The sequence below is a fragment of the Bos javanicus genome, chromosome 12 (assembly GCF_032452875.1).
Source record: "Bos javanicus breed banteng chromosome 12, ARS-OSU_banteng_1.0, whole genome shotgun sequence".
Taxonomy (NCBI): domain Eukaryota; kingdom Metazoa; phylum Chordata; class Mammalia; order Artiodactyla; family Bovidae; genus Bos; species Bos javanicus.
The window spans coordinates 23385284-23400388 of NC_083879.1; the positions used below are offsets into that span (position 1 = coordinate 23385284).

The following is a 15105-nucleotide window of genomic DNA, read 5'->3' on the forward strand; positions in this document are numbered from 1 at the left end:
CAAACACTGTTGAAAACCCACCTCTAGAAGAGTGTTTTTAAGACTTTTAATATTTGTTTCATATAAACAAGGGACAGGAAGGAAAGCTGATCATAACTCACTAATTGATTTCTCAACTCAATGGATTCAATGTACAATTCCCTAACCACTATTCTTTATGGCATCTAAAACCTAATATAATGATAAACACTAGAGAAATAAAAGATATTTTGTACATGTGAAGAAGATATTTACTATCTCATATGTGTAACAGAAAAAAGATCTGAAAACAACTTAAATGCTCATCAGTAGGGAATTTTTAAAATACGTTACAGCCACATTGTGAAATATTGTGTAGCCACTGAAAGGAATTAGTCAGGTTTATGGGTACCATCATAAAGTTTTTCATGATACACTGTTCCGTGAAGTAAGCATAACATAAAATAATATTCATAACACGGTCATTCAGTCATGTCTGACTCTTTGTGATCCCATGAACTGTAGCCTGCCAGGCTCCTCTGTCCATTGAATTCTCCAGGCAAGGATACTGGAGTGGGTTGCTATCCCCCTTCTCCAGGGGATCTTCCCAACCCAGGGATCAAACCTGGGTCTCCAGCATTGCAAGCAGATTCTTTTACCATCTGAACCAGCAAGGGAAGGACAAGTAAAATAGTAAACATTAATTGAGTATTTTTAGTGTGCCTGAATTGTTTTAAGGACTAATAACCCTTTGAGGTAGGTTTGTTATCATCTCTACTATACAGATAAAGAAACTGAAGTCCAGGAATTCAAGATCAATAGCCAGTAAGTGGGAAGGAAGACAGACTGTCTCCCATATTCTAGGAAATATGTGCTTGTTGCTTCTTTGCTATAACAACAATTAATTCTAGTCAAAGTCAAAAGAAATGTGTGCACGTGACTGTGTATACAGAAAAGCCACACATGGTACTCAAGTGACCTCAAGGGAGATGGATGGGTTTGACGAGGGAGCTAAGGCTACTGCCATTTAGGTGATGTTCTTCTATTTGGTTCTCATGCAATAATTTTGTAATAAAAATGTTAATACTAAGCAAGAGTTAATCTGCACAACATACCTCCATGAACCACAGCCTCAAAATACTAAATCTAATATTTCTTAAAATATTAGATTTAAGAAAAGTATTTATGACAAAGCAGAGAGTCTTTTCTCTCTTGTTAAGATCGGAAACATTTTAAACTCATTAAAGATTCTGGCCTCTTTACCACCTTGCTGCAGTATTTTGCAGTGCTGTGGAGGAGTGTGCTTTCCAGGGAACTGAGTAGTTACTGTGCTTTTCAAAAAATCATTATCTAAGAGTTTGCAAGGCCCTACAGAGTTGGTCTCTTTCCATATTCACATATGGAAGTTGTGAATCCAGTTGACATATATCCATGTGGATATCCATATATCCACATATCCAGTTGACAATCAAGCATGTCCAGCCGGCTCACACTTCCCACGTCGCACTTTTCACACTCTGTTCACTCACTCACTCCTCTCTCTCATTAGGCAGAGACACCCCCAAAGGCAGAAATCAAGTACTGTTCATCTGTTATCATCTGTAAACTCCAATGAGAAGCATAGAGCCTGACACATGAGATAAAAAAAAAAAAAAAGTATGCAGACTGCTTCCAGTGTTACCAATACAAATCATCACATTTAGGGCTTCCCTGGTGGTCCAGTGGCTAAGATAAATAAATAACACACCAATAAATAATACAGTTAATGTAAGAGTAATATTATGACATAATCGCTACTTTTGCTGAGTGTCTGCCTCTTTAGGTCACATCAGAATCTCTAGAATCTTGTTATATTAACCTATGGTGCTCCCAACAGCCTATAGGTTAATAGGCTTCTAAGGTCATTGTTTTTATCTGCTGTTTACAAACCAAATGAAATGTAGACTTAGATTAAATAATTATCTTAAGGTTACATAACGTGGATGTAGTAGATGCAGGATTCAAGCCTAAGTCTCTAAGACTGCAAAAGCTGTGTTTCTTTTCATGATGTAGTGCTGTCTCTGAAAATAATTAAATAATGGAAAAGTTTGCACTTTAAGAATATTTTTTTAAAAAGAAGCTTAATGAGCATCTGTAAAGACAGAGCCCAAATATTCCATGTAAGAGAAAAATTAGAATATGTTATAGATCAATATTTTTCAGTTATGAAGAAAAATGTCTTTATTAAAAATAAAAACAAGATCAGACCTTTATAGAAAGAAAAGAAAAATAAGGTGTCACATTATGCTTAATTTCTCCATTCCTTTAAAATTGTTACTGCTCCCCAAATCACCCATCAGAAGGCAGGCATGTACATTTTTGTTCCTGCTGACTAAAGAGAATTTCATAAGTAAGATTTCAGAATCCATAGAGACTTTGACATCAGGATGATTTATGTGGGAATCCCAAAAGAGTACGGCCAACGTGGTGTCAAACACAGTCTGTGTGAGGTCTCAGGAATAAAGGCATGTGGTTGACACTGGAAAAACAAATAACCTTGACCACAGACTGTTCAATAATTGACACTTGAAACACGCCTGCAGGCAGCAAAGAAAGGGATTCTAGAATAAAGAGCTAAAGCCATTCCATTTCCAGCTGAGACAATGGGCTCCCTTTGTGTAAGAATCCTCCTTCCTCGTTTTCCCCTGTATTACTCAGTAGCAGCGGGTGATTCTGCTTTATTGCTTTTTAGTGTAGACCCTCAAAAGTGGTCCAGGGCTCTTCCATCCTCTTGTAGTGTGATGAGGAAACACAAAACAAAACAAAACAAAAGAAGCTCTCCTACAAGCCATGAGTGAAGGCCCCTTTCAGTCATTTCAGAAATGCCTGACACTGGGAAAGTCAACCTCTTTGGTTCTTAGGTTTCTGGTCTGCAATATGGAGAATCCAGCCCAGCTGTGCAAAGTCAGGTCACTAAGCTCTCAGGTCTCTGCACATCCCCTTCCTGGCCTTCTCAGGTTGGTGCTTTTCTTATTGATAATGATACTAGTTGGCAGCTATTTCTCTCATTTAACATCCATGTGACCTGTTTATGCTGACTATCCCCATTCTTTATTGCAAGGAAAATAGTTGCTTCCTCTCAAGGAAAAATAGGAGTCAGAAAATCATTCTTTCTTATAAATGGTTTGCACAGTAAGGAGAAACCATAAGCACAGAAGATAAAAATATAGACATTACGATTTTCAAACGATTTCTCATATTCAGATAAAATTTACTCAGTAATATATCTGGGTCCCAAGATAACATCGTATTTCACCCTTTCAACTTGTGCTTTGTCTTAATTTATAGAGAAGAGCTGTCTGATATTTTTAAAGAGCAAGATTAAAAAAAATAAAGCCATATAACCTCCTGGGATAAAAGGGACAGCTTCAAGTGTCTGGGGGCTCAGGAAGCATTTGGCATGGCTGGTATGCTACTTGGGGTGAGGAGATGGGGGAAAAGGGAAAACAGAAGGCATCAGCCAGGGACTTCCCTGGTGGTCCAGTGGCGAAAATTCTGAGCACCCAATGCAGGGTACCCAGGTTCAATCCCTGGTCAGGGAACTAGATCCCACATGCCACAACTAAGACCCAGTGCAGTCAAATAAATACAAATAAAAAAGAAGGCAATGGCAGGGCACGTGTGCTATGCCAAGGGGTTGGAAGCTCACCCCAGAAGTTATCCCGTAACAAGTGGGTTCAGTTTCAAGAAGGGGAGGGATGTGATGAAACATGCATGTACAGGGTCTGGAGGATGGATGCCCATGGCGGGTGGCAAACTGGAAGCAGAGAGACTAGTTAGCAATCTCAGGAATTTAGCCCAGATAATGAAGCTGGCTGGGTGCTTCCCCAGTGGCTCAGCAGTAAAGAATCCGCCTGCAATGCAGGAGCCTCAGGTTTGATCCCTGAGTCAGGAAGACCCCCTGGAGGAGGGCATGGGAAGCCACTCCAGTATTCTTGCCTGGAGAATTCCACGGACAGGGGAGCTTGACGGGCTACAGTCCATGGGGTCACAAAGAGTCGGACATGGCTGAAGCGACTTGGCACGCGTGCATGGGCGTGAAGCTGGCTAGCACAAGATGGGAGCGGTTCTGATGGGTGTAAAAGACAGCAAACGCATCACATTTGGAGGTATAAGGGAGACAGAATCAAGGATTTGGGGTGGAGAGTGGAAGAAGAAAGTCTAGTCATGGTAGAACTAGTCACCAAGATTAAGGAATCAGGAGGAAGGACGTCCCTGGTGGTCCAGTGGCTAAGACTCCACATTCCCCATGCAGGGTCCTAGTTTCAATCCCTGGTCAGGGAACTAGATCCCACATGCCAGCAACTAAAGAACCCACATGCCATGACTTGGTGCAGCCAAATAAATAAATAGCAAATAAAGTAATTAAAAAAAATACAGGACGAAAACCAGGTTAGAGCAAGGACCACTGTTCTCTATTTTTTCCCTTGATTTGCATTGATTTCTTTCAGAAGCTAAGGCCTTAGGGCCACGGTGACTCATATGTCTATAGTACTTTCCTTGTTTCAAAAGAAAAATAAGAAACAGACCCCTCACATAACTCAATTATCGGGTCCCCCACAATGATAACACAAGAGTTTAATGGAGTTTCCCTCTTCACAGAAATGTCGAGGGATATCATGTTTTGAACATGGTAATGAAATTGTCCTCAGAGAATTAATCAAACCTCTCCTGCTAATAGTTTATTTGTCCTCTTGGTATATTGAAGTAAGTCTGGTATACAGAGCTGTTAAGATGTGCTGACATTTTAAAGAACTTTATATATTCTGGACCAATATCAGTTAAGGCAAGCAAGCTAGATGTGTTGGGAGGATAATGACCCCTTGGAAAGTGGGTAAACTCTCAGTACATCCCTGTTGTGCAGAGTGCCTGCTCGCACGGTAAGTCACTTCAGTCATGTCCGACTCTGGACACGACTGTAGCCCACAAGGCTCCTCTGTCTGTGGGATTCTCCAGGCAAGAATACTGGGGTGGGTGGTCATTTCCTTCTCCAGGGGATTTTCCCGACCCAAGGATCAAACACGCATCTCCTGCGGCTCCTTGCATTGGCAGGTGGATTCTTGACCACTGAGCCACTGGGAAAGCCCATTGTGTAGTGTAGATAGTATTTTACCAGTTTACTGAGCTCGGGACCACACACCACAGATCCACAAAGTGTAGAAGTGGCATCTATACCCTCTACAATTTTCTTCTGTACTTCGAGGATCACCTTGCAGCACTGAGAATGCAAAGCTTTTTAAAGCTTTCCCTGGTGGTGAGTGCAATCCTGAAAAATCACCCTTCTGAATAAGCGTGATTCTCAAACAATGACAACAAAAGAAGAACAGGTTTCTTGTTGGCATTTTGACCGCAGAGTTCCAGCTTTGTGGCATCCTTCCTGAGATTGTAAAGCAGGTTGTTTGTGAAACACCATCAGGGAAATGGAAGCTGAGATATATTTCAGCCCAATGAAGTGTAAAGAGAAAGCTATTTTTCTCTCGCTGGGTCAATATACTGACTCTTCTGAGTTTTAAGTACTGACTAGTAAAGCTCTACCAGTCGTTTGATTTCTTTCCCCAGGACTGTGTTTAACTACATGATTGCTGACCTGTCCTGTGATTTGGCTCATCCGGACACTGTAGTGGTCTTCACGGTGATGAGCCTGTCACAGCCCGAGGGGATATGTGACAATGCACATCAGTTTCTGGGCTGCCAACTCCCATGACTCAGTCTTCCTGACTCTTGGTGTGGCTTTTCTGGAACCTCAGGCCGCACTCGATGTTGTTTTGAAAACACCCATTGCATGTGGCTTCCCTGGTGGCTCAGAGGTTAAAGAGTCTGCCTGCAATGTGGGAGACCCGGGTTCGATCCCTGGGTTGGGAAGATCCCCTGGAGAAGGAAATGGCAACCCACTCGAGTATTCTTGCCTGGAGAATCCCATGGAGGGAGGAGCCTGGTAGTCTACAGTCAACGGGGTTGCAAAGAGTCAGACACGACTGAGCTATTTCACTTCACTTCATTGCATGTGGAGCCTGGTTTTATCAGTGGCTAACTTGTATCCCTTTGCCTATTTTCTTGCGGAAATCCTCTATAGATTGGGCCTGTCTTGTTCATCACGGTGTCCTTGGTGCCTTCAGGGGTGCATGCTACTCAGGAAAGGTACTACTAAGTGTTATGTGGTGTTGATGTATATATATATACACACACATATACATATCTATATACAAATATATATATATATATATATAGAGAGAGAGAGAGAGAGAGAGAGAGGGTGAGTGAGTGAGGGCAGGAGAAATCCTTTCTCTCTTTCACCCTAGCACAGCATTTGGGGCATTAGAGATGCTCAGAAAATGTTTTAAATAAGCAAATGTCTGAATATATATTATTTCAGTCGTCTGTCTCACTACATCAGAATGAAGACCTGTTTCTTAGGAAAAGGATGAAGCGATGCTTTATGTCTCTAGAAGTGTGAAGGGGAAAGTTTTACCCATAATTTTAAGTGCTTCAAACTGCTACAAATGGCCCAAAGAAAAGAGGTTTGTTTAGTTTTAGCTACACTTTATAATCCTAACATACATTATCATTGTGATCTTTGTAGCACAATGTAGCTCGCTGGTTTTATCAAATGATATTACCTGTATTCTTTATTGGGTAATTTTGTATCTCTCGAGGTCAGTAGCAAGTTTCTTGACGTCATTTAAAGGCAGATTCAAAAGGCCAATGACAAAAAAAAAGGTATGTATATGACTGATAAACTAGGAATAAAGGGAGAGAAGAGATGCAAACGTCTGCTTCAGTAAGGCAGAATGAAGACCTGCTTCTTAGGGAAATCATAAAATTCATGAGCCTCCTGTGAAAGGTAACAGCTACCTGTGCAGAGCAAGGAAGACATCCCGAGAACACGGTGACCCTTCAGGACTTCTAATCTGAGATCTACCTTCATTTGGTGACAAGTGTCGTAGAAAACCAAACTAACAAGTGTCACATTTCTACGGTGACCAGTTGCTCAACCAAATGTCTCAGAAAATAGTACATAAATTCCAAAACGCTTTCTTAACTTTTCATTCTAAAACAATTAAAGAAGATGCTGTTGTCTAATTAGTAATCGATTTTATGAAGCATATATTTTCAACAGACCACAGGTACATATATGTGCACTGTCTGGACTTATTAAATAAACACTCAGACCTCTGTGATTTCACTGTAGTGTTTCAAAGATTCTGACCTCTGTTTACATCATGGAGCATGCAGATCAAGGCTTTAAAAGTCCTGTTTTCAGCTAAGCTGTAGCCTCAGATTATCGGCATTTTCTTTGTGTTTTATGATTTAGACAAAAGGATACGTTAAATCTCTGTTGCTGGTGAATAATTTGGAGTTTCTGATGCTGACACTAAGATTTACTAAGATATCTTTTCTAATGGTTTGATCTCTAATGAAGTTTGTTGTTTTTTAAATTGTAATATCTCTTTTAATAATAATTTCAAGCTTATTGAAATTGGGCTTATTAAAATCTGAAGTCTAGGATCTGAGAAGTTGCTTCTCACATTTATGTGATTTTTAGCACTAACGTGGAGTTCACCTGTGACTGAGATCTTGAGGTTTCTAATGTTTTTAGTGACTTGCTTCCAGGGATTTAGTGATATAAATCAGCAATATTTATCCTTCGACATCTACAAGACGGTATTACATAGCCAGCATTCTCTCTCCCGTGTGGAAAAGATGGGAGTGAGGCAGATAGCATTACCGTGCAAAAGACAAAACAAACACAAGATGCCATTTATCCATAAGGGCTTGACAGGACAGTTCCAGTCCAGTCCTTCAGACGGGAAAACCTTCCACTAGGCACTTTGCTAAATGATGTGGAAAAGCAATGCTTTACTTTGTACAACTGAACTGCCAGACTCCACTCATATGTTCTCCTAGTGATCCTGGAGGAATTTTAACTGATAAAGGTGAGCCAAAATAATTCATGCACTAGTTAGCCGAATATCTGTAACTGCTAACATTTGAAGTATTCTAGGATCATCAAGTGCAACATGCATAGAAAAGTATACAGCTTGTTTCATCTCTACTAGGATGCCTCATGCTATTTTTGAATATTACAGTATAAAATATACACTCTATAATAACTGTTCAATATACATGCTGCCAGTACACTATGATGTGGGCAACATACCGATTGTGCCATGGACTCTGTGTTGTCAGCCTGGCAAATTCTTCTCAGCTATTTGACCTTGAGCAGGTTACCTGGCCGCTCAAAGATAATAAAACTGAGTATAACAGAACCATGCTCATAGTCTGTGTGTCTCTGTATTAAATGAAATCATTTAAGTAAAAGGCTTAGCACAGCTAAGCTACTGTTATCATATACAATAGTTATATATAACTATGCATGCATGCTAAGTCGCTTCAGTCATGTCTGATTCTCTGCTCCTCCATGGACTGTAGCCCAGGCTCCTCTGTCCATGCGGATTCTCCAGACAAGAATTCTGGAGTGGGTTGCCATGCCCTCCTCCAGGGGTTCTTCCTGACCCAGGGATTGAACCTGCATCTCTTATGTCTCCTGCATTGGCAGGTGGCTTCTTTACCACTAGGGCCACCTGGGAAGCCCCTATTAATGACTATAGATTATAGTTATTGGGCTTCCCAGGTGGCTCCTGTAATGTCAATGCAGGAGACATGGGTTTGATCCCTGGGTTGGGAAGATGTCCTAGAGGAGGAAATGGCAACCCACTTCAGTTTCCTTGCTATAGTTATTATTATATGACATATATGCTGTCTATAGAGACCTGAAAAACAAAGATATGAGTTGACTTAATACTGCAAACAGTACGATCTGTTCAATACTGCAGCCTTAATATCTTAGAATCACTCTAGAAGACAACACAGCTGTTAGCTTACACTCCATGAGTTTGAGAGCTTACTTCTGGGTGAACCGTTCCCAAGCCCTGGCACGGTTCCCTGTGCTCACTTTCTTGGGAGCCATAAGGTCATTCTTCAATGCAAATTATATAAAATGGTGAGCTGTTCTCATAGAGAACTCTGGAGCTCTTCTTGCCTTTTCTGGTAATGGTGGTGAATGTTTTCATGCGACTGGCAGAAGAGATTCAAGTGGCTGCTTGCCAAGTTCGTGTGTGTACAAAGGAACAAAGCTCTGAATGCCTTTCCTGCTGTGAGCAGTACACTGTATCAACAGTTTCAAAAAAACTAGTTCACAGCAGCATTGTGGCAAAGTCCTTTAGAGCCGATGACCACACCAGCTTGAGTCAAAGGTACCCCATTGCTAATGAACCCATCCCAGCAGCCTCAGACCCTTGCTCACTTGCCTTTATTTTAATGCATGCCCCTGTACCCCCAGCTCCACGTGGAGCTGTTCCCAATAAATAGCTGGCCTTCTAGGCTCTGTGTCCAGCCAGGTCCAGAATTAAGAGAGGACTGGGGTTGGGGACCCTGTGGGTCCTCCTATGGTCAAGCCTGGAAAGTCTCCCTTCTCTGGACCCTCCTAATCATATTTAGGGAATGACTCACTCATTCACATTCACAAACACTCTTTTTCTTCCTGCCCTCTCCCACTCATGAGTTTATCAAAAATAAATTGATCCTGTAATTGCACAACTCCTCTCCTGAAACTATTACAATTTGAAAAATGATATGAAGTGGCCCTTTATCATAATATGGTTTATGTTTAACCCAAAGGATGTACAATATGAAGGAAGTAGACCACACCATTTTAGTTTTTAGTCATTTTAACAAGAGGCAACATTTAAAACCAGTTTGTTTTAAAGGTCTAAAGTCCCTTCTCCAATACTTTGGCCACCTGATGCAAAGAGCTGACTCATTAGAAAAGACCCCGATGCTGGGAACGATTGAAGGCAGGAGGAGAAGGGGATGACAGAGGATCAGACGGTTGGATGGCATCACCGACATGAGCTTGAGCAAGCTCTGGGCGATGGTGAAGGACAAGGAAGCCTGGCGTGCTGCAGTCCATGGGGTCGCAAAGAGTCGGACACGACTGAGTGACTGATCTGAACTGAACTGCCATCTTCTGTCTCCATTTTACTGTCCCAAATGATCATTTATAAATTATTCTCCTTTAACCTTTTATGTACTTAGGTTTTTTTCCCCGAAATAGATTTTAAGCTTCGTGAGATCTTGGCCTCCACATTAAATGTCTCTATAGTTCCCACATGTTACACTTAGTAAGTACAGAATAAATACTCACTGTGTGTGTGGTACGTGAGGTTAACTATTTTTTTAAAAGGCAAGACATTTCCTATATGTTTTCCTTTATCTTATTTTTGTTTTCAAAGAGTGTAATATCTACATCATTAAACTAGTAGTCTTCCCATGTGGAAAAACTGGTATAATCTTTACTATTCAGCGCATTCTTGCAATGCCTCCCACAGACTAGAAACTCATTAAACATCCATTAGCTTTCACTGAATCCTTAGCATTATCAACTATATTAAACAGTCTGTTAATGGCTTCAATGCATTAATATTCTGAGCAGTTAGAAACTCATTTTTCCATTTCTTGATTTTTAATATTGTTCTAACTCAAGCATACTACATACAGAATGTAACTTTGTCATCATTTCTTGGCCTTTTGGCTAAGATGAGGAATGTCATTCTTGGCAGAATGTCACTTCATCAAGCTGTTAATTTAACTGAGTTTGGCCATTCCTTACCTATTGACCTGGCATTACTTAACTGGTGAGGTGAAGGTGAAAGTTGCTCAGTCGTGTCCAACTCTTTGCAACCCCATGGACTATACAGTCCACGGAATTCTCCAGGCCAGAATACTGGAGGGGCTAGCCTTTCCATTCTCCAGGGGATCTTCCCAACCCAGGGATTGAACCCAGGTCTCCTGCATTGCAGGCGGATTCTTTACCAGCTGAGCCACCAGGGAAGCCCTTACTTAACTGGAGTTTACCCAAATGCAAATAAAAGTATTCAAGAATAAAAAGGATGGTGATCAGGCCTGTCAGTTCAGTTCAAACGAATAAACCATATTTCACCCACACACCATACCATGATGTATTTTTCTAGCACTAGAAATATTTTCTTCTCTATGGTACTCCTGCTGTTGAGAAAGCTTTTTTAACGTCAGTAAGCTTTTGAATGGCACTGACTTGACTTACATTTACCACAGGGTGCATCATTCTACCTTTTACATGTCTCTGGTTTATATCTACCAGCGTGATAATTTCTCCAGGGTGGCTGAGGAAGCCAGCCCCTGTAGCTAAAACCTCAGCCACCATAGCTAAAACCCCAACCCCTGGGTTGGCACACAAAAGCTGAAACTGGAATCAGCTGAAATGTTCCTTAGTTAACTGCCAAAGATTGACAGCAAAGATTAGTGAAATATCGCTAGCACTGACTTAACACACTCTTCCTAATGAACAAATCTGTGTGTGTGTGTGTGTGTATGTGTGTACTAGTCGCTCAGTCACATCTAACTCTTTGTGACTCCATGGACTGTAGCCTGCCAGATTCCTGTATACATGGGATTCTCCAGGCAAGAATACTGGAATGGGTTGCCATTCCCTTCTCCAGGGGGTCTTCCCATCCCAAGGACTGAACCCAGGTCTCCTGCATTGCAGGTGGATTCTTTATCATCTGAGCCACCAGGGAAGCCTGGGAGGATTATTTTATGGTAATTAGGTTTCCCTCATGAAGAAGAGTCAGGATAAACTCTCCTCCTTTTTGGAAGCCTGTTGGGCTTAATTTCCCGTATACTTATCACGTTCCTAGTTCTTCGTTTAATAGAATTGTCTGCTAGTTTCTTGGTTAAACAAATTCAAACACAGAGATTCGAGTTACAAAAAATAAGCTTTTACAATTGAAGCAAAACAAATAAAATAACAAATCATTTATTAAAACTGCTTCGATTCTTCGCCATGAAATTTTTAAATTTATTCACTTAACGGGACATGGCATTGTCAAAGAAACTACACAGGAGAAAACACGCATAGGCGTGGCTTTACCCTTCCAAAGCACTAAAGCGAGAAAGACAGTAGACTCATGCAGCCAGCCTAGAAACCTAATCACACTATAAAGTCAAGCATAAGATAAATGCACGCATGAAAATTCTTTCACACTCTCATTCTTTCTGTTTAGAGGGCTTTTCCTCTAGAAGGTTTAGAGGGCTGGTCTGCCCGGTAGGAGGAATAATTTTTAGGTAAATTAGTACTTACCGTCGTCTTTGTCGGGTTTGATTGTAACCTGAGCCCCTGGGAACTCTGATCCAATTCGCCCACCCATTGGCATGCTCAGGAGAACGTGGAATGTTTCCTCCTCTTCAAACAAGGAGTCATCAATTATAACGACCCTGCACATCTTCTCCCGCTCATCTTTGTCAAAGCGGATAACACTGGTGTGGTCCTCGGGCCGGGATATGTAATCAGAATAGGAGAGCACAGACGTTGGCACGGTTCCTCTTGCCGTTCCTGGAGGCAGGGAGGATCCAAAAGGGGCTTATAAAACATACTATAAGAGTATTTCCAGAAACGATTATTTTCATCTGTAGCATTTTCATGGTCCATCGTATCTATGAATACTCCTGGAAATCACAATAGCGCCTACATACTGTTCTGGCATTATGAGTCATCTTCATAATGGTCTCCAACATATGACAAATGTTACATTTCAAGTGTTTTCTCCTCTACTTCCTGCCAGTGGTCTTTTTAAAGCAACACAATAATATAATATAATAGCTCCTACTCTTCAAATGCTTGCGGTGTACAGGCAAAGTGCCAAGCGATTTCCATGCACTGGCTCCTTAATCCTCTTAACCAGTCTATTGGGTTTTACACGTTTGGTAACTGAGGTTTATAGAAGTCAAACCACTTGCTCTGGGACCCAGAGCTCAAGGTTGATCCTGAAATTTGCATTTTGACCACCGTACTTTATTGACTTTCAACTCATATACATTAATGAAAATTTTAATGAAAGTCTGCTAAGGTGTTAACTGTACCTAAGACCTTTTCTTTTATATGCTTAGAAAAAATTTACCTGTTTCCTAGAAAGGTGTTTAGAATATTAATTATATTATGTTTTGATCTAAATTTTGTGTTACATAAAATCACCTTTCAGAGCATGCTGACTCAATGAGCAAGACAAGCGTTTTTAAATTTGGTTGCAATGAATCTCAAACTAGTTTAAAATTAGTTCTTTTCCTTGGGTATGCATTTCCTTGCCTCTTCTTTTGGTTGTTGTTTTTAATAGTAATCTCCTTCTACTTGAGCAGGCTTGAGTAGAGGAGGGGAACTTCAATTTCCTGCAATCCCAAAGGCCTTGAGTATTAGAGTAAACCAAGTATATCAGAAATGTTTTCAATAAGCAGCAAAGTCCTTCCAGACCCTCAAAGGTGCCATAGTGAAGGAGGATGTCTGCATGCACTTTTTTTTTTCTTTTTGAAAATTGTACTAAAAAAGTATAATCTTCATGGCTTAATGTTATAGCTCCGACATGTTAAGAGGCTTATTTATATCTTTGTGGGGACATTTTATTTCATTTGCAAATCAAGCTACCTTGCCGCGTATAACAGACCACCATCAACTCCTGGCTCACGTCTCCACTTCTCCTGATGGGAATGAACAGTTCGCCAACATCCTCTTCAATGGAGTATTCAGACTGGGGGATGAACACAGTTGATTCTAAGGAGAAAATACAATTGTTTTTGTCTGAGCTTCTTATATGTGAAACGATCTTGTGCAAATCAAAACCGCTCTCGTGACTGATCATTTCCCCTTGCATATTCTTTTATTTTAAAATTTTTCCTCATGTACGATCTCAATTTTATTTACTTACTTGTTATACATCTCAGTTTTATTCTTCTTCTTAATATCATTATTATTTTGGTTCATTGTTACCCTCCTGCTCTCTTCCTCCTCTTTATCATCATTATCATTATTTGCATAATTGTTAGCGTGGTGCTCTGTGATGACCTAGATGGGTGGGACAGGGGAGGTGGGCACAAGGTTCAAGACGGAGGGGATATTTGTACACTTATGGCTTATTTAGTTTTGTTTTTAATTGGAGTACAGTTACTCTGTGCTGCTGTGTCAACTTCAGCTGCACAGTAAAGCGAATCAGCCATATGTATATAACATCTCATCTTTTATTTTTGGATTTCCTTCCCATTTTGGTCAACACAGAGCACTGTGCTATACTGTCGGTTCTCATTGTTACCTATTTTATACACAGTAGTGTACATATGTCAAGCCAAACCTCCCAATTCATCTTTGACCCTCCCTGCCCCGCCCTCCCTCCATGCCCCCACATATCTACATTTCTGTCTCTATTTCTGCTTTGCAAATAGATCATCTTTACCATTTTCTAGATTCCACATATATTCGTTAATATACGATATTTGCTTGTCTATTTCTTACTCTGTATGACAGTCTCCATGTCTCTGCAAATGACCCGATTTCATTCCTTTTTATGGCTGAGTAATATTCCATTGCTAAAGCTGAAACTCCAATACTTTGGCCACCTCATGCGAAGAGCTGACTCATTGAAAAAGACCCTGATGCTGGGAAGGATTAGGGGCAAGAGGAGAAGGGGACGGCAGAGGATGAGATGGCTGGATGGCATCACTGACTCGATGGACATGAGTTTGAGTAAACTCTGGGAGTTGGTGATGAACAGGGAGGCCTGGCATGCTGTGATTCATGGGGTTGCAAAGAGTCAGACACGACTGAGTGACTGAACTGAACTGAACTGAGTATTCCATTGTATATAGGCACCCCGCCCCTCCCCCTCCCCACATACTCTTTCAGAAGAGCTCAGCGTGAGGGGAAGGAGGGAAGAGAGGGGAGAAGAAACAGCTATAATGCAGGTAGGCTCCAGACCAATGAATTCTTAACCCAGAAATAGAACACTTCCTTTAAATCCAACCTCATTCTCTTGGTGAAGATCACCATCTTCCAATGGAGCAGTTAGGCTTTTAGATGTAGAAGAGAGCGTAGAAGCACTCTTGTCTCACCCCTCACTTTGATGAGGGAACTTGGACCCACGGAGTTGAAATTACTTGTCAAGAACTCTTACTGATCAAGTTCAGATTAAAATTCAGATCTTGTAATGGCCATTCTATTATTTTTTTAACCCCATGTGTCCCTTCTAA

General features: G+C 40.9%; 1 protein-coding gene across 1 annotated transcript in view; it reads right to left on the reverse strand.

Moving 5' to 3' along the window:
• The window catches only part of FREM2 (FRAS1 related extracellular matrix 2), a 152552-nt gene that overhangs the window by 51531 nt on the left and 85916 nt on the right, over positions 1-15105 (reverse strand). Inside the window, exons 5-6 of the mRNA XM_061434721.1 lie at positions 13511-13636; positions 12176-12427 (exon numbers count right to left, since the gene is read on the reverse strand). Coding sequence (XP_061290705.1) covers positions 12176-12427; positions 13511-13636 — 378 coding nt within the window. The remainder of the gene's footprint in view (positions 1-12175; positions 12428-13510; positions 13637-15105) is intronic.